Source organism: Miscanthus floridulus, chromosome 5, assembly GCF_019320115.1.
Source record: "Miscanthus floridulus cultivar M001 chromosome 5, ASM1932011v1, whole genome shotgun sequence".
NCBI classification, from domain to species: Eukaryota; Viridiplantae; Streptophyta; class Magnoliopsida; order Poales; family Poaceae; genus Miscanthus; species Miscanthus floridulus.
The window spans coordinates 134275134-134301865 of NC_089584.1; the positions used below are offsets into that span (position 1 = coordinate 134275134).

Genomic DNA, 26732 nt, shown 5'->3' on the forward strand with positions numbered 1-26732 from the left:
TGACTGCTCGAAGGTGATTTTTTTTTCTGATTTGAGACAGAGGCAGTACCTTTTTTCACCGCCAGCCTTTTTTTAGCTGAGGTGACTAGCATATACTGTGTCTGTATCGGTAGGAGTACTAGTATTTAATAAGGTTGCAGTGGCGCTGCTAGTCCAATATGCTCGTGACCACCTCTGCTTTACGCGGCCTTGTCCTTTGCTCCACCTCGCCATCCAACCATATAGCTCTCGACGATGCGCTCTCCCCTCTGCACGTAGCCATATCACACCGCACACGGTACTCGTCCTCCTCCTTGCAGAGCTTGCACCAGCACGCCACCCTAGCTTGCTTTGCTCGCACTCGCACAGTTTCGAGCGCATTGCATTTGCGCAGCACGCAGCTAGCCAGTAGGCGGCCGGGAAGCTAGCTGGTTGATGGCGAGCAGCGCGGGGGACCGCTTCCTGAGGCAGCTGAGCGCGAGCAACGGCGACGAAGGGGTCTGCGGCGGCCTGCAGCTGGACCAGCAGCAGTACGGCGGCACCAGCGCGGGGAGGAGGGGCTCCCGGAGGTGGTCGAAGAAGCGGGCCGCCGCCGCCGCGAGGGGCTACGGCGCCGGCGCCGGCGGCAGTGGGTACGGCGTGAAGCAGCAGGCTGAGGCCACCTCTGCCGCGAGGAAGCGGGTGATGGTGGTGGTGGACGAGACCTCGGGCGGCAAGCACGCCATGATGTGGGCGCTCACCCACGTCGCCAACAAGGGTGACTTCCTCACGCTGCTCCACGTCCTGCCGCACTCCGGCAGCGGCAGGGGCGAGGAGGCCTCCTCCCTCGCCAACTCGCTCGGCACGCTCTGCAAGGCCTCCAGACCAGAGGTGCGCATCTGCAGCACATGCATTTGCATTTGCTGAATAGTGGAAGCTTAGTTATAATTAGCTAGTACTCGTTACTCGTAAGCAGGGCACATCTGAACCAACTTTGGTTACAGCTAGCCTTCTTTTGGTAGCATATGCTTGGAGCCATGCACAAGAGAATTACTAGTAGTTAATTAACTAGTGAAAAAATTACATCAACAAGAGAATAAGTAGGAGTTAATTAAAAACAATGACACCAACAAAAAAAAAGGATCAATAATACTATGTGTACTTCATGGGTTCATGCCAGTTCTTGTTGAAGAAAAAGGGATTCTGGTTGTTAGGTAATCTGGAGAAGTCACTCATCACCTGAGGCCTTAAGATTGCCTTTTTAGACTTGTAACCAGTTGGGGAGATCATAGATGAGATCAGAATCCACTTTTTTTCTGCATGGATCAGGATCGATCCCAGACAGACCAAAAGGGCACCATATATATCAATCAACCTGGGTCTCCATTTCTACTACTACAAAGGAAGTAAGCAACAGACTGTGGGGCTCTTCATTTCCTCCCTGGTCCCCTAAAATCTGAAATCATAAACCCTGGCATTATGAAATGCAATCTCATCCTGCCTGGTTTTGGTTTGCTTCAATCAAAAGCCATAGTTATTTCTTTGTCTCTGCACCTGCCTGCTTAAGTGTGACAGTAGAGGTGCATCAGCTATTCCTTTGTCTTGTTGTGTTGTGGCCTGTAAGAAGGTCATGATGGCTCACGAAGAGAAAAAAAATGGGTGTAAATGATGGTGGTAGGTGGAAGTTGAAGCGCTTGTGATCCAAGGGCCCAAGCTCGGCACCGTGCTCAGCCAGGTGAAGAAGCTGGAGGCCTCCGTGCTGGTGCTCAGCCAGTGCAAGCCATCTCCCTACTGCTGGCTAAGCTGGTAAGGCGCTCATCACCATACCCCTTTCTATCTTATCCACTACTATGCATATGTCTTGGAAATGTGAAGCTCTCAGAGGTCAACTATGGACAGTAAAACTGTGGTGAGAGAATCTCTCATGATCCCAATCCATAGTGTTTCGTTTAAAAATGGAAAACGAAGCATATATTTCAGAACTGTAGTAATTTATATATCTACATGCCAGCAGAATATTCGACTGTTATAAGATTAGCTTATCCTCTCAGGTAAAGAATCCTAAAAACACTAGGTCAAGGTTCTGGAGTGAGCTGATTGGCACTTGGTTAGTTGGTTTGCGTCTCAATGTATACTCTCTCTGTAAGATACTACTATTAAAAAGAAGATAAAAAAATGTAATTATGAGAGGCCCTACTCACAGGTGGTGGCCAAACTAGTTGTAAAGAATCGTTGCTCACCACCGTTCAATATTAGGGTCCATGCCTTTGGCTGAAAACAACGCTTTAGGATGCAGCGGCCATGTGCAATCCGTAAATCGCAGATGCCATGCTTGTCCTTCTAGATACACCTCTCCCAAATAAAGCAAGAACCATACACACAGATACCAGCGAGATGCACTTTTGCTGCTACTCCTATGTCACACAGTCACATCACATGTGGAGGGGCATCTTAACCTCAGTAGGTTGGATTAGGCAAATGAACTCTTCACCTCAGTGATAACCAGCTGTTGTTTGAGCAAATTCCAATGCTGTAATTCCTTTTTGTTTCAGCTTCCTACGGAGCAGCAGCGAGGAGTTTGTGGAGCAGTGCATCAACCAGGCGGAGTGCCTGACGCTGGCGGTGAGGAAGCAGAGCAAGGGCGTGGGTGGGTACCTCGTCAGCACCCGGTGGCAGAAGAACTTCTGGCTCCTGGCCTGACAACCATTTTACCTACTAGTTGCTGCTGCTACTGCTACATGATCGTATTTTACTCCCGTATATCTGCAGTCATTTCGTGTAACCAAGTGCGTCTCAAGAAAAACCATCTCTCTCCCTCTGCCATGCCGTGTATGCGTCCGTGGATCGTCCCGCCTCCTGTTGTAAAGCCAAAAGAGCCCCCAAATCTGACCACCCTCCTACAAATCTGTATCTTCCCTGCGAGTCTTCATCGTGCGTGTAATCTGTACTGGACAATCATGTAATGCTGCATAAATGACCAATTCTGTTGTACGGTGTTTCTTGTTTGCTGGAATTGACTTGGGGAGGTTGAGGCTGGCTGGCTCTTTGTTTGCCGATTACGCTACCGGACGAGCCTGATTGCGTAACCACGAGAGAACAGCGCAAAATCAGGACGAAAACATCGGCAAGACCAAGGCGACGTTTCCAATGCAGTAGCTCGAAATTGGACATGCGACTCGCCCTCAAGCTTGGTTGCGAGACGGGAAGCTCAGTGGCATTGGGTATTTCATACTACGCACAGTATTATAAATCGGTCCCGTTCCGCCTGCCACTATCCTCTGAAGCACAAGTTAAACCAGTGCGGCACTGCGACACCGCTTCATGGTCGCGGGTTTGGGAGGCAACGGGGCAAAGAATTAAAACGATTATTATTACCGATGGCAGGTGACGACGCAGATGGCAGTGCTGCGACATCATGGATCATCCACCAGGATCCAGATACAGAACCCCAGTTCTGCCGAATTTCCACACACACAAAAAAAAACTACCAATATCCACTTTGTTTGGCTTTTTTTTTTTCTTCAGTCGAAACAGTATTCTTCTTTCACAACATTTTAGCCAGAACAGTATTTTTCAACCACTCTCAGCCAAGTTGCAGCAAGCCCCCGTCATTGTTCATCGCTCCCAAAGTCCCAATTCCAAGTCCTGCCACTGATGATGCTACTATTGCCGAGTACGACGACGTGTTCCCAGATATGTTACCTTGGGCAGGTCTCTTATCCAACAACAAAAATAATATTTCAGATTTGCTTGGTCATTCCCACTTAAAGGACAATTGTCTATTCAACATCTAAAGTGATGGTCATTTGCTGACAGACACTCACTTTGGAGCATTTTGTCAGAAGACACTCTCGTTCGGTCAAATTAGGCTTCAGGACACCGCGAACCGGTTGTAGCTGGTTGAGGAGAGAGAACAGCGGTAAAATGACATTCTTGCCCCTGTCACTTTTCTTCTTCCTCTCTCCCTTTCTCTTTTTTTCTGTTTACTGTCCCCGCAGTTCAAGCAAACAACAGTGCGGAGGAACGACATGTCTCCTACCAAGCAAACCAAAGGGCGTCATCGCGTCGAAGCTGTGAGTGACATGCCAATGCCCGCGGCGGCAACACGAGCGCCTGGCCGCCGGTGAAGCAACGAACTAGGGGTGTAGGTGCGGGTGTGTCGATGCCGATGCCCGCTGCTGCGGCAGCGGCGGAGGTGGAGGCGAGCTGGTTCTTGTGGTTGTGCATCCACACCTTGAGCACCTGGCGCTTGACCCCAATCTCGTCGCAGAAGCAGTCCAGGGCGCCGTCATCGTTCCGCTAGATGCGCCAACCCTGCTTCTCTGCGAACTCGTGCATCTGCTCCTTCTGCCCGAAGCTGCCGCTGCCGCTGCCCCCGCTACCCCCGACGCTCTCGGGCACGTAACCGACGCCGACGCCGATGGCGAAGTCGTCCGTGCGCGGCGGCGTCTCGAAGCCGGCGCGCGTGTCGAGCCACGGAGGCTGGGCGGCGACGGTGGCGTTAGGCACGGCGTGGTACGGCAGCGCGAGGTGCGACGGCGCCAGCATCGGCACCGATGACGGGAACAAGGCCTGCAGCGCGGTGGCCGCGGCCTGGTGGAGGTAGTGGTGGTGGAAGTGCTGCTGCTACGGCGTCGGCGACGCGGGCAGCGTGAGCGGCGATGTCGGGCGGGAGAAGACAGGCGGCGCGCACGACGAGCCCGGTGGCACCAACGCGGCGGCGCCCGAGGCGGCGCGGCAGTGGAAGCTGCGGTGGCACCCGCAGCCGCGCACTTGAGCGAGTTCGGCGAGGAGGCCATGTACTTGCCGCAGCCGTCGAAGGCTTGCCCACCCATGGCCGCCGCGTGGTTGCGCATGCACTCCTTGTACTTGCCGCCCCCCGCGTCACCCCGCTGCTGGCGCCATCGTAGGACAGGAAACAGAAAAAAAAAAAAAAAAGAAAGGAAGAGAGGAAAAAGAAAGCAGCAGGGGCAAGAATGTCATTTTAACCGCTGTTCTCTCTCCTTAACCGGCTGCGACCGGTCCGCGGTGTTCTGTGGCCTAATTTTACCGAACCAGAGTGTCTTCTGGTAAGATGCTCTAAAATAAATGTCCGCCAACGAAGGACCATCACTTTAAATGTACATCAGACAATTGTCCCGCTATACTTAAATGGCCACAGAGCTTCAGCACCGAAGCTCTAAAGCGTCATATGTTGCTAATAAGAATCTGGCATTTGATAAGGGTATTAAACCCCAACCACCACCCTTGATACAGTTGTCACACCAAATACTACCACAGGTCTGTCTCTGCCCAGTAAATATTGGCTCCGGTACAGCTGCCCCTTTCATCAGCATAGCAAGCAACGAGTATTATCAAGGCGGTCCTCGCGGCTACGGGCACGCTGAATTATGAACAGAGCTGCACGCGCTAGACCGGGACCATCACTGTTTCCTACACACATGTCATATAGCCTGCAGCATCAGCACCATCACTCAGATATTATGGTGGCCTTACAAGAGCCAGAAGAAGACCCCTACTACTAAGTACACCCAGCTCAGCCCAGTCATGGCCCCATCATAATCCAACAAGGGCCATGCTCATGAATGGCTCAGCAGCCTAATAATTGTTGCAGACAAATGCAGAGGCAAGCTGGAACGGAAGTCAGCGTGGGGCACAGAGATGGGCAAAAATCAGCGTAAGATTCAAGTTTTAACTGAGCAGAGATTCAGGAAGTAATGTAACCTGACGAGGCTGAAGCCCCAAAATGTTCTAAGTAAATCCTGGGGTTGTCCTGGTCATTCCGTTACTCTAATCTGCGTGCTATCCATAGCACTGAAAACAAAACAAAATGGGTGTTCTGTTTTTCTTTCTGAAAGTCACTATACCGAACGAAGCTAAGAGTGCTTGCGTCTCTTTGCGCTCTCATCTACAAAGGACTCCCATTTACCGTGGTCCAGCTTGCTGAGATCTTCAAGGTCTCCGATCGAAAGCAGGTAGTGTGTAAGCTTCACCAGCTCGTGATCATCATGCCTGTTCGAGTGCGCTTTCCTAAATGGCTTGATCACGAGACCGTTCTGTGGATTCATGACGAAATTCCTTCTTAGATCATCAAACATGATGGTGTTCTTTTCATTGTAGTACTGCAAATGGAGAAGATACAGCAAGTGAGCAAAGAATTGGATGAGAACCCAACACGGTTTCACATTAAATTGGTAATACAAGAAGCACAGAAATAGAATACTAACCTCAGGGAATTGAGCCCAAATGACACCAAGAGGCTTGCAGTCAAAAGTTTTCTTTCTACTTTGATTTTCGGATTGCACAGTTATCATAGCCAAGTGATCCATAAGAGCAGTAATTTTGTAGTCAGGGTTGCTAAGAACTCCAAGTTGTTCCATTTTCAACTCCACCCATTTCATACTGTGTCCAAGGGTCAAAGGTATTATTAGTATTATTACTACTTTGCCTTAGCAGTTTCAAATCAAAATCATAACCAATTAGCTGATAGACGAGGGTGCCAAAAAGCTTACCTAGTTGCTGACCATATCATGATGTCATATTTTGAATATGCAGCTGTGAGGAACTGGTGAAGATCTGTAAAGACGATTATGGCACACAATTTAAATGACAGCACACTAGAGGAACGTAGCAGATTAACAGTGGTGCCGAAACGTCCCCTTACATGGGCGCATGAGTTCCATAGGATTCTCAGCTGTTGACTTATGGTCAAACAGAGTATAATCAATGTCAAGGACAAGCAGCTTCTTTCCTTTGCGGCATGGATTCAAGAGCTTGATCTATAAGAATATACACCAAAAAGCATATCAATCACTGCCTAACTTTAACATTGTAGTAACTAGTAAGAGCTCAACACAAAAGCAGCATCACGCACTCCTACCCGTTCCTTCATGTTGTTGTCAACACCAGTATTAAAAGTAGGTAGAGAAAACAAGAGACACTTAGTTATGGTTAAGTAATCATTGCTCAGATAACATAGTGAATATAGACTTTAAAATAGGTAAAAAAATGTAAACCATATAGCATTAACTTGAGAAATAATAAAATGTACCTTATATTGACTTGCACGCCGCTTTAATTTTTGCTTGTAGACATCTTTATCCTTAATGGCTGTAGCTTCATTCTGCTCAAAGTCAAAATCATCAAGTAACTCTGGATCATCTTCTTGGCCGACAAATATTTCTTCTTCAATAGTACTGAAATTTAGAAGAGGCAACTTTAAATACATACAAATTACTATGAGGAAACAATGACAACCTTCAAAATATAGGGAGGAAACCAGATAGTCTAAAATTTTATATTTCAAACATAAGCACATTGTTTGAGGTATATGGTCACAGTAAAGGAATGATTAAAAAACTTTACATGAATTATATAACCCTGCTGGATGTTGAGTAAAGATAAGACAACTAGACAACTGGTCCACTGCGCACAACAAATACTTCACTATGACAGGATGACCACTTAATTGCTTATTATGGTTCAGAGAGATACTCCTTAGGCATCACATAGGATTCACTAAAAGCCATAGGAATAACTGAATCAGATATTTTAAAACTTAAAAAGGATCTCAAAATCGAATTTGGGAGTGGTATTCAAGTGAAAATTATGCATTATCTTACCAAATCTTACTAAAACCTAGCTGCTACACATATGAAGATTTTCATCCAATAGTAATGCACACTTAAGTGCGCAAATATCTCACTGCCATGAACTCAAGATGCATCTTTATCCTCAAACTGTCTCATCCCACCCACTGTACACTAAGAGTCTAAGATAGCCACAAACTCATGGTCCACCTATGTCAAAAAAAATCAAAAACAAATTGACCGCAAGACAGTCCAAACAGAAAACAAAAGCTTCATAGGATGGCTGTACGGATTAAGCATAAGGTGCAGAGCACAGATGCATCTTAACAAAATTCAACAGGCAATGGTCTAAATTTGGGAGATTTGGGAATCTGTAGACTATAGGGTCTGACCAAAATAAAATTTGTTTGTTTGAGAAATTTTTAATAGTAAGTCCCAAATTATTTTTGAGATTAGGATGTCCAATGCCATCTATCAAATTTTAAACAGATTAGATTTCTCTGAAATAATAAATAAGATCATATTATATATGTAACATGTCAACTGAAGACAGACATTACCAATAGGCCTCAAATAACCACCGATACGGTACGTAAACTAAAATCCAGAAAGTTCAAACTAAGATTTGTAGGATTTGGAGAATTGTCCATCATCACAGTAGTAACATCAAATACTACACAAATGGTTTGATCATTGGTGCAGTCAAGCTAATCCAAATCAAAATGAACTGCTCGTCAGTCATCACCTTACAGCAAAATGTGAATATGTAATCAAACTGCAATTGTTTATGGTTCGAGCAGGTAGTAACATCTGTCACAGCTAAAACATCTTATTCCCATCTCTATAAAGAACAAACTGAACCTAGCACATGCTTCTGCCATCATCGCCTATCCACTCGAACAACCCACGAAAAGGTTCCCAAATCACAAACACAAAAAATGGAAGTAGGGGACTGGAGGTTTCCATAACCCCAGAAAATTCCACTATCTCAATTCACAGACCTAACCAAGCACCACGATTAGATAACGAACACCAGTATACCACCACGACGAAGACAGATCAACCAAAGGAGTCCAAACAAGCTAGGGTTTAGCGATCGGGTATTCTAGCCCCAGACCTCACCACTCCCGTCTCAAAATAAGAGCACTTCCCCCACGATCCCCACCAGGTGTACCTCTCCGAACTCCGATCCATTCGGCAACCGGTACCCAGCGGCCCGGCAGATATTCACAGACCAACCCTCCAATTCCACGCCAACCACGCGTTGAACCCAAATCACGCAAGCGAGGAGATGGAAGGGGTTTGAGGAGGAGCAAGGGACGGGGAATCGCATCGCTTACCCGATCATGCTGATCTTCCCGTTGGGCTTGAATGGGATGGAGGAGAGGAGGGTGGAGTCGTCGATGTCCTTGAGTATGAGCTTGGGGTAGAGCAGCGTCTGACGCTTGGGGAGCACCCCGGTGACCTCGCAGATGCGCAGTTTGAGCTCACCCAGCGTATCGTCCCCCACCATCCGCACCGTCTGCTCCTGCCCGCGCCACTTCACCACCAGCGTCATCTCCTCCGGCGGCGCCGCCTCCGCCACCGCGGCGAGAGAGACCTCGTCTACCGCCGAGGGTCCCACTGCTGATGAGGACGAGGCCGTGTCCGCCATGGGCTTTGGCTGCGAGTTCGAATAGAAGAGGAACGAAGGGTTTCGATTCGTCCCCCGACCCGTGCCAGGAGAGGAAGGAAATGGGGAAGGAGAACTGACCGACTCCGCGTAGTTTGTTTCCGTGCAGAGGGTGCCCGAACCCGAATGGATAGCCAGGACCAGACCAGAATGAGGAACACAGACCCTTTCTAAATTTCACTTTTTAAATCATCGTTTGAGAAGCTATTTACATAAAAATCGTTTTCTATATTCTTTTACTCTCCAATAGTTTTTCATATCTCATGTGCGCTTCAGAGAGCCATTTTCGTCTTCTATTTTTGAGTAGCGAAAAATCCAAAATAGAAGATGGTTATATTTGGATGATTATTTAAAAAAGCTGTTACAGGGTAGTTTTTTTACCAAAATTTCTATTCCTATCATTTAGAAGGAATATAGAGAGTCTCTTGAAGATATTATTAGGGCATGTTTGAATGGACCAGGACCATTTTTGGATCAGCTATGACTAAATTAGTCAGCTATTTTTTTAAAAAAATATAACCAATTAAAAATATTGTAGAGGTGTTTAGATCGTAACTAATAGATATAGCTAATAGCTCTTTGATATCCAATAGTTATTATCTTCTTTTCTCATACTTAGGTTATCTTCAATAGGAGATCCAAATTTAAAATTGGTCTATAATACAATACCTACAGCCTCCAACAGAGTACATATATGGAAGACTCATTTTGGGTGTCAGGAGAGGTATAACTCAAATCTGAGTATCCTCTCTCATGTAGACCCATTTGCAGAAAGGGTTCTCTTTTGAGTCTTATTGTTGGAGAAGATCAAAAATGAATATTGAACCATTTGTCTGTAGCGCTACCCAAACGTGAAATGAGTCTTGTATTTTGAGTAATGATTATTGGAGACTTACATCCACCCACCCACACTTTTAGCTCTCTTCTCAAGTACCTACACACCTAGCGAGTGGCATATATCTCCTTTAACTCCTCTCTCTCTCTTCTCATACACGTGCGCACATGCTCGAGGACGGTGCTGAAAGGTCCTAATGGCTAGAGGAGGTGAATAACCTATTAAAAATTTTCTACAAACAACACTTAGCCAACCGGTTAGACAAATATAAGGCGAAACGAGTGTTACGCTAGCCTACTAAAAATGCAAGCCACCTACCGTAATTCTAGTTTCTATAGCCTCTATCCACGCAATGGCTATGTCACTACAGTAAGTTATTGTGCTCTCAAAGGCTAACTAAAGAGCCACACTAACCAAACTAACAAGCTCTCACGACTAGCTACACTAAAGAGCTTGATTACTAGTTTGCGGTAATGTAAAGAGAGAGATAGTAAGATGGTTATACCACCGAGTCGAGGAATAAACCAATCAATCACAAGAATGAATACTAATGAAGATCAATCACCTCGGAGTCCAATGATGACACAATGATTTTTTTACCAAGATTCACTCGCTTGCCGGCAAGCTAGTCCTCGTTGTGACGAATCACTCACTTGGAGGTTCACGCGCTAATTGGCATCACACGCCAAACCCTCAATAGGGTGCCGCACAACCAACATAAGATGATGATCACATAAGCCACGAGCAATCCACTAGATTACCTTTTGGCTCTCCGTCGGGGAAATATCAAGAACCCCTCACAATCACCACGATCAGAGCTGGAGATAATCACCAACCTCCGCTCGACGATCCTCGCTGCTCCAAGTCGTCCAGGTGACGGCAACCACTAAGAGTAACAAACGAATCCCACAGCGAAACACGAACACCAAGCGCCTCTAGATGCAAACACTCAAGCAATGTACTTGGATTTACTCATAATCTCACAAAGATGATGAATCAATGATGAAGATGAGTGAGAGGGTTTTGGCTAAACTCACAAGGTTGCTATGTCAATGCAAATGGCCAAGAGTAGGGGCTTGAGCCAGCCATGGGGCTTAAATAGAGAGCCCCCACAAATAGAGTCGTTGGCTCCTCTATCTAGTGAAACACGGGATGATCGGACACGCTAGACAGGTTGACTGGACGCAGGACCCCAGCGTTCGGTCGCCCAATGCTCGCCATGTGTCATCAGTCTCAAATGCTGAGCGCCCGGTCTTAACGGCTAGTCTGCTTCGCGCCACGTGTTAAGTTGCGATCGGACGCACTGCTTAAAGTGACCGGACGCTCCATCACTTGTGTCGGGTTCATAAACCCAAGGTCCCTCATGGGCTGGCTTCCCAACAAAGGCTCGGCCCAGCAGATGACGTTGTGAATGACGCACAACTCATGGGCCGGTCCAAACACCTAAAAACAACAGGCCAGAAGGGCGATCCAATCTCCGACCGAAAGGCCTGCCTCTCCGACCAGAAGGCCTGGCCAAAGAGGAACAACGCTCGCTTCCAACTTCGGCCTACCTCTCCGATCAGAAGGCCTGACCAAACACCGCTTCCAAAAACTTCGAACTGCGTCTCCAACCGGGGACGCACCGAACCCCTGCTTATAGCTCTTCTCCAACCGGCGTAGTTGGAGCCAACTGGGACCAATCGATCGAGGACGCCCACTCGATGAGGACCAGGAAACGCACAGAGCAAGTAAGGTAGGGCACTCAAGTCAACCGTAAGACCGAGAACCATACCCTATATACCTACAGGACAGTACCGACAGGACATGTCAGAAGAGTGCCCTGCAACCTTCCAGGCATGTCAGAACAGTGTTGTGGGCGCCGACATTTGCCCTACAGTGTTATGGGTGCCCGCAACAACTGCCATACTGGACGAGTACGGTAAAACCCCTTGCATGCCTCTGGGCATCAACAGTATGACAGGCACCGATGTCTGCCATACCAGAAGAAGAAGACGTGACCTCCCACATGCATCTGATATTAAATAGTGTTATGGGCGCCTACAATCATCTTGTACCCGACGGTGTGGGCAACAAGACTTAGCATACGTACACTCTCTGATGAGGACATCACTACTTCATCGCATACAAGCCAAGGAGAGAAAGGGGTCTAGCATGGACGTCCAATTCAGCTTTCTCATGGTGGAGGCCCAGTCCAACTGAAGTTGGAGCCCATCTCGGGTTCCAGGACTAGTCTATCATAAAACTGGTCACACAGGCGCGTCCGGGCTCCGTTTTTGACGATCCACATATAGATGGAAAGCTAATTAGATAAGGAAGCCAATTCAAGTGGTCTCACCACAAAAGCCCTTCGGAATCAACGGGAATCATCAAAACAAGTCAGCGTCAAGAATCTGCCAGGGTACTACAACACCGTCTTTTTGTCCGTTGGACCGTGTATCATGTTTGGTCCCATTTGGGGGCGCGTCCAAGGGGGGTGATGCCCAAGACTCTATAATTAGTAGTTGTCGCTCTCCTTAGGGTTTGTGGTTTTGTTTAGTTCTTGATTTTCTTATAAAACAGACGTCGTTTTGTTATAACTATGCCGCCAAGGTCGCTTGCTGTCAACCAGGGCCCTAGTTTTTTATCTTGTTTACCTATGGCGATTAGTCATTTCGAATAACGACTTGAACTCCTTGTTTTCTTAAGCCTCATATTTATTTGTAATTTCATATTGCGTTCATCCAGTTCTTGCTTGTATTCTCGATTCGCTTGCAGGAAAGCCTTCTCGGCAAGGTCAATCATGTTCGCGTGGTTGATAACCAACGGAGCAGTGGTGTAACGGTTGCGGGGGTCCAAAACAGTCTTGGTTAGAAGCCTAGATCATGAACGTTGAGTCTCCACCAATCGACGCTATCATACCTTTTGGAAGATCAGGCCTTGTCTACATCACTCTCTCTCTCACTTGTAAGGCCATCCCCTTCATCTATAAAAGGGGATGCGCTCTCTCCCAACAGAGAGATCTCTCAGTTCACTGACATCGATTCACTCTTTGTAGCTTTACACACTCTGAAGCTACACATAGCACACGCTCAAACACTTAGCACATAGCGGAGCTCTCATCACTCTCGGCCCTTCAGACCAGAGTCCGACCGGACCTCTTGTATCCCCCCATCTTTCTCCCTTCCGTTTGTAACCCTATAGCACACTTCGAGCACCTGGGCTCAGGAATAAAGTCACCGACCGACTCAAACTGGACATAGGGCATATTGCCTGAACCAGTATAAACCCTGTGTCATTGAGTGCTTGACCACATCCGATCACAACGTACAACAAAACTATAAATATTTATGTGTTGGTCATTTTCTGCGACGACAACTAGAGTCCAGTCATTTCCAATAAGGTTTCAGAGAGGCAAAAACATGACCGGCCGCGGCTCAGGGTCCGGTCCTCACTGGCTTGTTCTAATGTTTGCGTCGACGTATGTCATAGCCTGACTGGATGCACCACCAGCACGTCCGGTCCTATTTCTTCTCAGCGTCTGGTCAAAGGACCGAGGGCGGCCTTCACTACGCACTATTGACCGGACGCAGGGTTAGAGTCTGGTCGCTGCCCAAGGCAGAGTCCGGTCAATACGAAATAGCTCTTTTTGACCCCCAAACTTCACCACCCTTGATCAAATGTGCCAACCACTAAGTGTAACACTTCGTGCATGTGTGTTAGCATATTTTCACAAATATTTTTAAGGGTGTTAGCACTCCACTAGATCCTAAATGCATACGCAATGAGTTAGAGCATCTAGTGGCACTTTGATAACCGTATTTCGATACAAGTTTCACTCCTCTTAATAGTATGGCTATCGATCCTAAATGTGATCACACTCACTAAGTGTCTCGATCACCAAAACGAAAAAGCTCCTATCAAGTTTCACCTTTGCCTTGAGTTTTTGTTTTTCTCTTTCTTCTTCTCCAAGTCCAAGCATTTGATCATCACCACTTGGAATAATGCTACCTATCTCATGATCACTTAGATGAACTAGGTTAACACTTAGGGTTTCATCAATTCACCAAAACCAAACTAGAGCTTTCAGGTGCCAGGCAGCCGAGACGAACACGGTGGTGCTGGCGGTTTCCGAAGGAAGCTTCTGGCACTGGTAGCTGGGCATCTCTTGGCAGTGGCCGAGGAAGCACCTGGGGAAGCAAAAGGTCAAATTGACGGTCGATATGGACCGGTCAACCGAAGAGGAGGTTGGATCGACGACCAGTGCGGTAGGGTTGGAGGTGGCTGAGGACATGGGGCCACAATGAGGTTGGAGGCGGCCACTACTCATCAGAGACCACGCAAAGGGTCATGGCAGCATGGAGGTTGAGGATGGCATAGAGCTCAAAGAGAGCAAAGAGGTCGGGCAACATGGAGGTCAAGGGCGTGAGGAGGCCGAGGCGGCAGAGGGTAGGGATGGTGCGGAGACGTAGTTCATCCCCACCACGCTCCTCTTTCCTTCATTGGCAAGTGGGCGAATATGAAGAGAGGCGGCCCATGCATGTCGTCTCGAGCTACGTCTAGCAACCATGGATTTTGCTGTCAGATTTGGCGTGCCCGAGAGAGAGGAGACAGAAGACGTGAGACCATTGGCAAAGCCAGGATGTTGCAACATTGTATTCCATGTAAAAAGTTTTACAATTCAAATATACAATATATTGAACCATACATTCATAATAATAATCAAAGTTTACTAATGACCATAACAAATCCATAGTAACAACCAAAGTACAAATTGTGAACATAGTGGCATTGTAGCAATATCTCTAATACTTTAGAAAGATTACAAAATAGTAAAAGCTATTACAATATAACTCTATGATTTCCATTTTAGAAGTGATTGATGATATCCTCATCTTTCACTTGATTGAAGAATTTTCTCTCATAAATATAACCAAGCAATTGTTTAAATAGTCATCACCCATTTTATTCATTTACTTGTTCTTCACATAATTCATAGTAGGAAACACCCTTTCAACACTAGCAGTGGCTACAGGAAAGAATTAGCACTAACTTAAGAAACCAGTAAACAACATAGTATTGTTCATGTTTTTTCTTGACAAGCATAATTGAAAGCTCACACAGGTTCTTTAAATTTTTAAACCTTTTATCACAATGGCCAGTCACTCGTGGTGATTTTGTCAATTTCAAGATCTATCAAGGATAGAATGTATGTATGTGCCTTTGTATGGATCCGTGTGCGTGAAAGTATGAATGATTGTGTTTGTACTGTGATTTTTTTTTAAAAAAAATAAAAGGGCAAATGTTACACGGACCCTCTGCTTTCGGTTGCCTGCTGCACTAGTACAGAAACAAGTTGTACTCCCGGTTGGGAAACCCCTTCAGTCCCAGTTTCCCAACCGGGAGCACGAATCCAGGACTAAAGGAGAGTCCCTCCTTTAGTCCCAGTTTCTCGTCCGGGACTAAAGGTCCACCTTTAGTCCCGGTTGATAATACCAACCGGGGCTAAAGAGGCCTCCCGACCTGGCCACGTGGATCGGCCCTTTAGTCCCGGTTGGTATTACCAACCGGGACTAAAGGTTTTTTTTTGTTATAAATGTTATAATATGGTAGCTGTTGTTTGGTTTTTTTGTTATAATATGGCTGCTGTTTGGTTTATTGTTATAAATGTTAGATAAAAAGTTGTGGTAGCTGTTTGGATTGCAGTCGCATGTTAGTCAAAATGCCCCGTATACATTCTCACTAGGAAATGTTTGAATAATCATCACAGCACACGAGAAGCTTAATAATATTTACTAAAACAGTAGCACCAGAGCAATATACTATCAGCTTCTAGCTTTTACAAAATGAACAGCCAACCACTACAAAATCAACAGCCGGACTTCCATTCTTCATGACGAGACCGTCCTTGCCTTCCATTCTTCATGATCAGATAGTCAAAATAACACATGCAAATGTTCAAAAGAAAGATGAAATTAGTAATATAATAAACTAAAATAGCTTGGAATACAAATGTACCGTATGAGCTAATTTTGTCAACAACAAAAAAATTCTAACACCACATGCCAAATCTGAAGATTTCCTATATATTAGTTAACAAAAAAATTGTCTATTCGATAGCAATCTTGCCTAGATTAAAGAAACGAAGCACCTGCAATGATTTGTCCATATATACTAAAGAAAGGAAGCACTAACTAGCCAGAACCAGATGGATTCACCATATCTCTGCATGGATTTATTCTTACAAAAATCAATGGAAAGGGAAAAATGGAAATGCCTTCTCTAGCGGCTGCAGGGGTTGCTGCCCCTGAACCTTCTTCCGCACAGACTGGATCTGCATGAATCACCACCACGAGATGGATGAATCTTTACCTGGCTGATTGATTTGCCTCAGTTGTGGCTTTCGATTCCACATCCACAAGATCACATCTTCTACAAGACCAAAAGTATATTTTAGATCTACACAGATGGGAAAAACTAGAGATTAGCAGATGGTAACGGGAGAGAAGATGAGAAGCTGCACAAGTTCATCACCTGTGTGGACGGAGAAGACATCCGTTCTCAGCGGGCAGGACGGTTCTTGTATATAGGAGGGGACCTTTAGTCCCGGTTAGAGATAGCAACCGGGACTAAAGGTCCCTTTCTAATCCCGGACGGAGCCTCCAGCCGGGAGTAAACTTTTACTCCTGGTTGGAGGGACCAACCGGGAGTAAAAGTTAACCTTTAGTCCCGGTTGGTAGCTCCAACCGAGACAAAAGGTCCCCTACAGCAAAAGCCTGACGCAGTAGCCGTTGGGCAGGGACCTTTAGTCCCGGTTGAAACTACCAACCGGGACTAAAGGTTTCTCTAGTCCCGGACACGAAAAATACCGGGACTAAAGCCAAATTTTAAAGTGGATCAAAAGTCGTTTCTCTACTAGTGCTGCGTCCTAGGTTTCTTGTGCTTCATTTTTCATCAGCCCCATAATTCTACCTGATATCATCCTTAACAGTAGTAGTGGTCGCATTTTGCAAAAGCTTAATTTTTAGTGGTTATTTGTCCAGTTCGTTTGGGCTTGTTTGGCTTATAAATCGTACTTTTTCAACCAACAAATAATATTTTTCTCTCACACTAAATCAGCCAACGGTACTTTCACCCATGGCTTATCAGCCAAATAAGACGAAACAGGGCGATTTTTAGCGGAGTTCGATGGGAATTCCAGAGGGGGCAATGGTATTAAAGTTTTTATTTATGTGCAAATCTCCGTTACATCGAAGTACTTTAAATCTTTAATTGCCAGGGAGGGCCGTGACCCACACTCACACGTTGCTCCGTCACTGGTTACTTTAGACGCACGCTGTCCTGTTTAGTGGGATCTTTACCGAAACGGCGAAACGCACCAAGAAGTTTTGGAAAGCCTTGGTAACCCAGATACAAAACTGAGAAGACGGATATGCTCGTTACAAAATAAAAAAAGGAGGAGAAATATGCCAAACTGATTGATTAACACTGGCGCCAAAAAAAAAAAGAAAAAAAAACAGCGCATGTATGCGAGCCTTGCAACCTACCGCCTCCTATGCGATTCACAACCTACCTCGGCGCACAGCGTACACGGCCGGTGAGAGGTCCGGTAGTATATAAGCAACACAGGTACACGTACGCGATGAGAGAACGAAGAGCCTAGCTAGCTACCTGAGGCGTGCAGATCAACAGCTGCAGCAGTACGTAGCATACGGTAGCAGTAACGACAAGACGGGCAGAGATGACCGGCGTCGTCGTCGCGACGGTGATCATGGTTGTGGTCGCCGCGTCAGCGGCGCTGGCTACGGCGGCGGCGGCGGGAAGAGGAGCGAGGGCGGCCGCTGAGGACGAAAGAGGCAACACGCCGGCGGGCCGCAGAGAGGCCACGTACGACGGCAGGGCGCTGATCCTGGACGGCGCCAGGAGGATGCTCTTCTCCGGCGACATGCACTACCCTCGCAGCACGCCTGAGGTACGCCGCTGGATGTTGATGGTGCCTATTGGACGCATAGTGCTCATGCAGTCATGCATGCGTACGTCGTGTACTCGTGTGTGCACCGCTTCGATTTGCTTGCGGTTTTTTCATCTCCTCTCAGGCGAGGTTTGATCGTCGTCAAGCTCATCGATCGTGTCGTTGCATCCAAATTTTGCCTTCTCCGAAGTCTGAACTCGGCGTGATCGTGAATATCTTCAGCTTAGCCAGTTACTGCGCCATAAAAATTCTAGCCACTTGCACTCTTGCAACCGACCGGACGCTCGGCGCTCTTTACTGTTTTTTTTTTAAGAATTGCTCTTTACTGCTTGATGAAACCGTGCGATGCATGTGAGGTCACAGGCGATGCATGCGCACCGTTCGTCGAGTAAATCTCGGTCACTACTGCTCGCATTGCTGCCTGTGCCTGGTAGAGAACAAGAAACGGCGCAAGAGAGTTGATAGCCCATGAGAAAACCGTGCCCAGGTGTTGCCTAGTTTCGAGTTTCAATGCTGACAAGTGAGACAGACCAACTGAAGCTGAAAACCATAGGCCAATGCAAATTAGCCATTCAGCACTTCACTTCTACCTTTAAAATACATGATTTGCTTTTGCTTTAACAGCATGGAAGATTGCATCTCCAAAAAAAATATTGTAGTGTTCTGTCGATACAACTCTGAGCCACTGCATGCAAGAAAAGAGAAGGAAAATAAAGGGACCAGATCATAATATGAACGGCAGGCACGTAAATATTTTTTTCCACCCGAGAAGTTCCCAGGCACCTAAATATTTGTTGAAACAATTGTCATTTCGCATGCAAGGTGAACTAGCAATACAAAATACCGAATCATTTTAAGCATTTCATAAAGCAAAATTGCTGATGTCTAAGATACAGCCTCCAATTCATTAGGGGCCAAAAACAGAGATGGTGAGTATTGGAACAGTCAAGCACAGCACTGCATACATTTCAAAAAATATATATACAACATTATATTGCATTCTTATATCAGCAATCATATGAAGCATAAAACTTCATTATACAGATGTGGCCGGACCTCATAGCAAAAGCCAAGAAAGGTGGCCTGGATGTCATTCAAACATACGTCTTCTGGAACGCACAGGAGCCTGTTCAAGGGCAGGTAGGTGACATATATACAATCTCATATGTCAAACTTAAAAGTTACAGTCTACCAAAATAAAATTGAGAACTTAATATAGGAGCGTTTTGTAACAATGGACTCTTCAAATTCTCTTTTGCTGGATCAGTTTAACTTCGAGGGAAGATACGATCTGGTGAAATTCATCAGAGAAATCCATGCTCAAGGTCTCTATGTAAGCCTCAGAATAGGTCCCTTCGTCGAGTCGGAGTGGAAATACGGGTATGAAAGCATGAAATGCAAGATTACCATTTCCATTATCCCCAGGCATAGTTAAAATTTGCTGAATTCTTAGTACTTCAAAACATACACAGGACAAAGAAACAAGGAGAAAAAACAAAGTTCCTAATTGAATTTCTTCTATTCATGCAGAGGCTTACCCTTTTGGTTACGTGGCATCCCAAACATTACATTCAGGTCTGACAATGAACCCTTCAAGGTATCCTGTTTCAAATTGCATACTTGAGATAGAAAGATAATCCCTTGTTTCCTTCGTGCCTCCTTTTGCATGGTTAACAATTCAACTAACATTTTCTCAGCATATTTTCTCCGTTGACTCTTATGTAGTACAGAACAACTGCAGTACCAACAGTCCATTACTAGCGTCGTTTCAATATAATTTTAAGCAAGCAACAAAAAGAAACCTAGTTTATACAACAACAACAACAACAACATAGCCTTTCAGTCCCAAGCAAGTTAGGGTAGGCTAAAAATGTAAGTGTGTCATACATGGTGTGAGAAGAGCATGTTTTCACCTAGGCTAAAAACTAAAATAAAAGAACGAAAAGGCAAGGATAGATAAAGAGAACAAACTCATCGATGACCAAAATAGTGAAGGATAGAGGTAAATTCATTTTTACACTGTTGTTTTGTCATGGTACATTATTCATATATAACATGCAGAGGCATATGCAGAAGTTTGTTACCAAAATAGTGAACCTGATGAAGGATGAAAGACTATTCTACCCACAAGGAGGCCCCATAATCATATCACAGGTCAGTTACAGGAACTAAAGAACACTTGTCCTTTGAACTCTATATAAGGTGATTGCTGTTTAAAATTTCAATTAACCTTGCAGATTGAAAATGAATATAAGCTGGTTGAGGCTGCATTTCATTCAAAAGGGCCACCTTATGTTCACTGGGCAGCGGCAATGGCAGTAAATCTGCAGACAGGTGTTCCATGGATGATGTGTAAGCAGGATGATGCCCCAGATCCAATTGTCAGTGACTCAGTGGCCATATTTATAGCATTATAGTGACTTATAAATTGAGATGTGATTTTTGAAAATCAGTGCAATGTTGATGATATGGTTTAGATTAATACCTGCAATGGGCTCATCTGTGGGGAAACATTTCCAGGGCCAAATTCTCCAAACAAACCGGCTTTATGGACAGAAAATTGGACATCTCGGTGCAGCAAGAACTCTTGCTTTTCTTCTAATATTTCTACCATATACTCTGTTTGGTAAAACACCTAACACAATATTTCCCCTGAATACAGCTATCCTTTATATGGTCAAGATCAAAGATATAGGTCAGCAGCAGACCTTGCCTTTGCAGTAGCACTGTTTATAGCAAGAAAGAAAGGGAGCCTTGTAAACTACTACATGGTAGAACAAATGAAGCTATAGACCTGACAAAACTATTTTCAAAAGAATCTCTTACTACTTCTATTACTCCTCTCACATGAGTTAAGATTTATGTAGTACCATGGTGGAACAAACTTTGGAAGGGTTGCATCTTCCTATGTTACAACAAGCTATTATGATGGAGCCCCTCTTGATGAATATGGTAAGTTGGTAGCTTCATTTAACTTGCCCAACGCTGCTGACAACTAGTAACGGCAAATTTGTTGTATGAAATATCCTAATAACATGGGCGCACAGATCAAGAAGGGCCACTGTATAAGATCACATAAAGACCAATACGCCAGATCATAAAGCATATCTAGTCAGCAATTGATGCTCGATGACAATTGACAACTGTAGCTGTCTTCACACTATAACAATGAGAATCCTTCCACCATAGAAGCCTTTCTAGGACTGCCCTATGGTAGCTTTGGTGCAGAAGTTCTGAATTTGCAGCATTGCTGATCTATACTACTCACCATTTTCTCCAGATACTATACAATTAAGACATCTTGTAGCAGTTGGAACTTGGAAGAATAGAGAGTTTCTTACAAAATTGCATTCAATAGAAAGAATAGTATGTGGTATTCAAAAACATAGAAAGAATAGTATGTGGTATTAAAAAACTTAGTAATTACATTTCTCTCCTTAGAACATCAACATTTAGATAATATCCATTGAAAGTAACAAACATACATCCAGGATTAATATGGCAACCGACATGGGCTCATCTCAGAGAACTGCATGCTGCAGTAAAGCAATCTGCAGAGACATTACTTTGGGGAGCATATTCTAATCATTCATTTGGTCAACAACAAGAGGTGAAATTAGAGTAACCTTGGCTTTTTATATTTCCAATAAATTATTACGTTCAAAAAAAATATTTCCAATAAATTACTATATTTTAATCAATCTAACTGAGAAAATTTTGGTGTACTGCAGGGGCATGTTTTTGCAACAGATTCTGGGTGTGTGGCTTTCCTGGTAAACTTTGACAAGCATAAGGTATCAACCATTCAATTTGGTGAAGAGGTGTTCCAGCTAGCTCCTAAGTCAATCAGTATCCTCTCACAATGCAGGGAACTAATATTTGAAACAGGCAAGGTGTGCATGTTACATTCATGAAACTCAAAATGCTCACTTACTGAACACCTTAAATGCTTCTTGAAAATTTTATGGCAGATAAATGCTCAGCATGGTTTAAGAACAGCACAAGTAGTGCAGCCTCTCAATCATGCTGATAGGTGGAAAATATTCAAAGAACCAATTCCTGCAGTACCAAGTAAAATCTCACATGTTGGAAACCAGCTATGCGAACACCTGTCAACTACAAAAGATGAAACAGATTATCTCTGGTACCTTGCCACGTAAGATTAGCTTCTTCCACTAGTCTATACCATTCAGCATTTACTCCAGTTTCTAGCACTTTCTTGACCCTGGTAACCATATAATAATGAAATCATGCAGGTACAACTATAGACGAAATGGGAATGACGACTTAGTGCTTAATGTTGAGTCACATGCACATATTTTACATGCTTTCATTAACAATGATCATGTTGGTAAGGACATAAATTGCACTCACGTTTGCAAGTATATGGACTTATGGAGTACACAACAAAAGTAGAAATAGGAATGTTATTCAGTCTAGGCTAAGTTATTAATGAGTAATTAAAACTTCTTAATTGCATTTATGTCTGATATATTTTCCATATTGTATTAGGAAGTGTGCACGGGAGTCATGATAAACCTGGCAACATTGTTCTTAATGCGGCTATTTCACTAAGGGAAGGACAGAACTCCATATCACTGTTATGCGTCATGGTCGGTTCACCGGTACAATGACAATTTATTCTATATGGCATATGGTCACAGACAACAAAAGCTAACTTATTGTTATGTGTTTGTGTTGCTTGAAATGAAATAAATAAATGACTAGAGTCATACCTTATGTTATCATATCCACAGCTGGTAATACCATTTAGATCCAGTTTATATGAACAAAGCTGAAAAGCAACAGAAAAGAGGACAACTTAGGTTGAGAACAAATGGAACAGTTAGCCAAACAAAGAAAACAGATTGCCAGAAATCATGCATACTTTCTGAACTGATACCTAATAGCTCAAAATGGAAAATGGAAAATGGAAAAAGCAAAAAAGAAAGACCAAGGCTCCACAAGTCCATATAAGTATTTAAAAGAGTGAAATGCACTGTGGGTCCCTAAACTTTTCCTGTATTCTCATCTGGGTTCATGAATTCTCAAAGTGATCATATGGGTCCCTTTGAAGTGGTTCATTCAAAGTGTGAATTTAAGTCCATGATTAGACCTAGAGTGAATTTAGAATGAACCACTTGAAAAGTTGAAGGACCAAGATGATCACTTTGAGAATTCATGGACCCAGATGAGAATACATGAAAAGTTTAAGGACCCATGGTGCATTTCACTCTATTTAAAATGTGTGAAAAAATTATGAATGCACGGAACCTAGAATTTGCATTGACCTGGGGTTTCATACATCTACTGTAAGGGCTCCGGCGCATATATGGAGAGAAGAACCTTTGGAGTGCGAAAAGTGAGCATAAAACGAAGGCAGCAGAGACCACATTCCATAAACATTGAGCTGTGGAAACACCAAGTAAATCAATCCAAGCTAACGTTAATTCTGAATTATTGGATCACCATCACATGCTCATTTTCAAGTGTGCAATGTATAGGTTGGCTTATATGGAGAAACAAATAAAATTTACACATCTGAAGGATCATCTCATGCAGAATGGACAGCAGTTGACAAGTCCGTACATCTGCCGCTTATCTGGTATAAGGTATGCAAGACATACACCGGTCCTGATATACTTGACTTGCATGTTTACTCTTAGTGTTTGGATTAACAGCTTGGGAGAATTATTGTTGTTTAACAGACAACATTTGACACACCATGGGGAAATGACCCTGTGACACTGAACCTAACTAGTATGGGAAAGGGTGAAGTATGGATTAATGGACAGAGCATTGGACGGTACTGGGTCTCCTTCAAAACCCCCAGTGGGAAACCTTCTCAATCCATGTCAGTACTCAAACTAGTTCTAGTGTAAAGTAAATTCTTTTTGTACAATCATGACTGGCCAATGTAAAATGTCTTGTTTGGCTCTCTTTTCTAAGGTACCATATACCTCGAAATTTTCTGAAGACTGGAGAGAACCTCCTTGTACTTATGGAGGAAATTGGTGGCGACCCACTACAAATAACAGTAAACAAAATGTCCGTTACCAGAATTTATGGTACCGTCAGCGAGTTCTCTACCCCATCCCTCTTGTCAAGCGAAAATCATCCAGCTGTTCACCTCCGGTGCCAGAAAGGCAAACACATAACAGATATCGAATTTGCAAGCTATGGAAATCCCATCCAAGACTGCAGGGATTCTGGACGGAGCTGCCAAGGAAGTTGCCATGCAGAAATGTCTGAATTCGTTGTGAAGAATGTAAAATTCAGCCACCCCAATGCTACATTTGCATCAACGCGGTATAGTATTGCCAAGATGCTACAACAAAGCACAAATTCCTAACAACTGAATTACTATCTTTGTTCTTTCAGGCTTGCCTAGGCAGAAGGAAGTGTGTCCTTCCAGTACGGGCAAACAAGTTTGGAGGTGACCCATGCCCCGGAATCGAAAAATCCCTTTCTGTTGCGGCGATCTGTGGATGAAGAGAAGATGAACCACTTCAATCAAGTTGTGAATAATCAACACTGCAGGAGGCCCCATAATCATATCACAGGTCAGTTACATGAACTAAAGAAACTTGTCATTCAAATTCTATATAAGGTGATTGTTGTGTAAAATTTCAATTAACCTTGCAGATGGAAAATGAACATAAGCTGGTTGAGGCCGCATTCAATTCAAAAGGGCGACCTTATGTTCACTGGGCAGTGGCAATGGCAGTAAGTCTGCAGACAGGTGTTCCGTGGATGATGTGTAAGCAGGATGATGCCCCAGATCCAATTGTCAGTGACTCAGTGGTCATATTTATACAATTATTATAGTGACTTATAAACTGAGATACGATCTCTGAAAATCGTTGATGATATGGTTTAGATTAATAACTGCAACGAGCTCATCTGTGGGCAAACATTTCTAGGGCCAAATTCGCCAAACATTTCGAGCATTGCAAGGTCTACTGAACTTTCACCAATATTCAAGTGTCACACACACAACACTCATCAGAAAGAAACTATTTACCATACACAAACACTCTTCCTGGATGCAGTGCAGTTGACCTTATTTGGACGTGTCAGGCTTCCACTGCTTGCTTGGTGTGTTTGGCTTTGAACTTAGCCTAGAGCTTGATGCATTGCTTCCAGCAGTGCCAACTGCAACAATTTGCCCAGAAGCCGCCGCCGCTGCTGCCTTTGCAGCCTTTCGTGCACTCCTGTCAAGCTCGATCAAGCTTCGGGCTGCTAAGATTGCCTGTGGCACAAGGTCATGGCACGCACGGGCATAGACAACCCTCACTGCTTCTGCTGCAGCATCACGCACCTCGGCAGGGTTCAGCGGTGCAAGCAAGCAGTGCCCAAGAACCCTCATCACTGGCTGGAGCAGCTCCCAGGGAAGTGGCACCCTCGCCTCCTTGTCCTCCTCGCTGCAATTCCAGCCACTGCTGTCTCCATTGACACGCATCCTGGCCAATTCGTCCTCCAGTTCCTTCCCATTCTCAGCCTCAGAGGACATTGGCGAGACAGACCCAAAAGAGTCAGCCTCCTCTTCTTCCAGTTCCTTCTCATCCAGCTCAAAACAGCATTTGCAGTACTGCCCCGCTCACGCAGCCGCAGCATTGCAGGCATCCACCTTCGACGCAGCAGGCATCTGCGAAATCTTGGAATAGTAGGCCTTAAATGCGATCCCAATAATTCCCGCGCGCTTCGTCGATTTCACCGCGGCCTGTGGCTCCAGCGGCGGCGAGAGCACCCCTACCACCGGAGTCGCCTGTGGAGGGGGAATCGGCGGGGGCTACGACCGGCGAGGGGACTTGCAGCTGGGCCTGGACGACGGCGTGTGGTACAGGGATGGGACGGCCAGGTCGGGCACCTGGACGACGACCGGCTTCCCCTGACGATTCTTGGCCTCGGAGGAGTACACGGCGAGGAGGACAGCCTCGAAGCCGGAGAGCGAGGAGGGGAGCTCGGGCGGGAGACGGCGGAGGTAGAGCGCCGCCAGCAGGGGCAGGAACGCGAGCGCGGCGAGGCGGAGGTCCGGGTCGGCGGAGAGGAGCGTGTCGTAGAGCCAGTGGCAGGCGGGGTCATCGGCGCTGCCGCCCGCCCGCAGCGCGTCAGAGAGCGTCGCATAGGCGGCGGGCGAGCGGAGGAGTGCGCGCGCTGGGCGGTCGGCGTCGGCCAGAGCCGCGACGTCGTGGCAGGCCGTGGCGGGCAGGATGGAGGAGAGCGCCAGGATGCGGGACCGCGCCTGCGAGACGGACTCCCACCAGGACGGGGGCGGGTCGGAGGCTGAGGCGGACGCGGAGCCGGACGGCGAGGCGGCGCCCGCCCCAGAGGATGGGGAGGGAGGCATGGCGGCCACGGCGGCGGAGAAGCCGAGATGATCTCTCCCTTTGGAAAGGCAAAGCGCGAACGGTGGACACTGTTTAGTCAACTGGCCTACCACACAAATTTGACTCCTCTCTGCATTTTTTTTTCGATCCTCTACGCTAGGCCTGGGCGTTCGGTTAATTGAAACCGATCAGTTCGGTTCTTCGGTTTATGACACAAATTCGGTTCTTCGCAAATCTTGGAACTGAGTAAAATCGGTTTCGGTTAGTTCGGTTCGATTTCGGTTCCGATCGAACTAACCGAGAATTTACACAAGCAGCAAAAAAATAATAGGAAAAATAGGAAAAAAGATTTTTAAAAAAGCACAATGCCGAGATTTTAAAAAATGTGAGGGTGTGA

The 26732-nt window shown here is 45.5% G+C and overlaps 3 protein-coding genes and 2 pseudogenes across 3 annotated transcripts; 2 read left to right on the plus strand and 3 right to left on the minus strand.

Moving 5' to 3' along the window:
* The first annotated feature begins 176 nt into the window (after window positions 1-176).
* On the plus strand, window positions 177-2994 carry LOC136453688 (uncharacterized). The gene is made up of 3 exons (XM_066454247.1): window positions 177-849; window positions 1637-1764; window positions 2511-2994. The coding sequence occupies exons 1-3, from the start codon at window positions 415-417 to the stop codon at window positions 2656-2658; spliced, it is 711 nt and encodes a 236-aa protein (XP_066310344.1). The 5' UTR covers window positions 177-414; the 3' UTR covers window positions 2659-2994.
* Window positions 2995-3713: 719 nt separating this feature from the next.
* On the minus strand, window positions 3714-4889 carry LOC136455398 (zinc-finger homeodomain protein 8-like; annotated as a pseudogene).
* A 731-nt stretch (window positions 4890-5620) lies between these two features.
* Window positions 5621-9304, minus strand: LOC136453689 (ubiquitin-like domain-containing CTD phosphatase). The gene is made up of 6 exons (XM_066454248.1): window positions 8888-9304; window positions 7010-7154; window positions 6623-6737; window positions 6471-6534; window positions 6186-6360; window positions 5621-6080 (listed from the first exon to the last, which is right to left on the minus strand). Exons 1-6 carry the CDS (start codon window positions 9199-9201, stop codon window positions 5835-5837), a joined length of 1059 nt encoding a protein of 352 aa, XP_066310345.1. The 5' UTR covers window positions 9202-9304; the 3' UTR covers window positions 5621-5834.
* Window positions 9305-17774: 8470 nt separating this feature from the next.
* Window positions 17775-25074, plus strand: LOC136455399 (beta-galactosidase 7-like). Its single transcript, XM_066455438.1, has 18 exons — window positions 17775-18005; window positions 19050-19145; window positions 19273-19385; window positions 19536-19602; window positions 20067-20159; window positions 20243-20386; window positions 20483-20577; window positions 20668-20776; window positions 20873-20957; window positions 21497-21615; window positions 21737-21898; window positions 21977-22161; window positions 22262-22356; window positions 22518-22630; window positions 23323-23430; window positions 23510-23617; window positions 23714-23859; window positions 23955-25074. Exons 1-18 carry the CDS (start codon window positions 17775-17777, stop codon window positions 24355-24357), a joined length of 2472 nt encoding a protein of 823 aa, XP_066311535.1. The 3' UTR covers window positions 24358-25074.
* LOC136450861 (uncharacterized) lies at window positions 19437-26403 on the minus strand (annotated as a pseudogene).
* Between the last annotated feature and the right edge of the window lie 329 nt (window positions 26404-26732).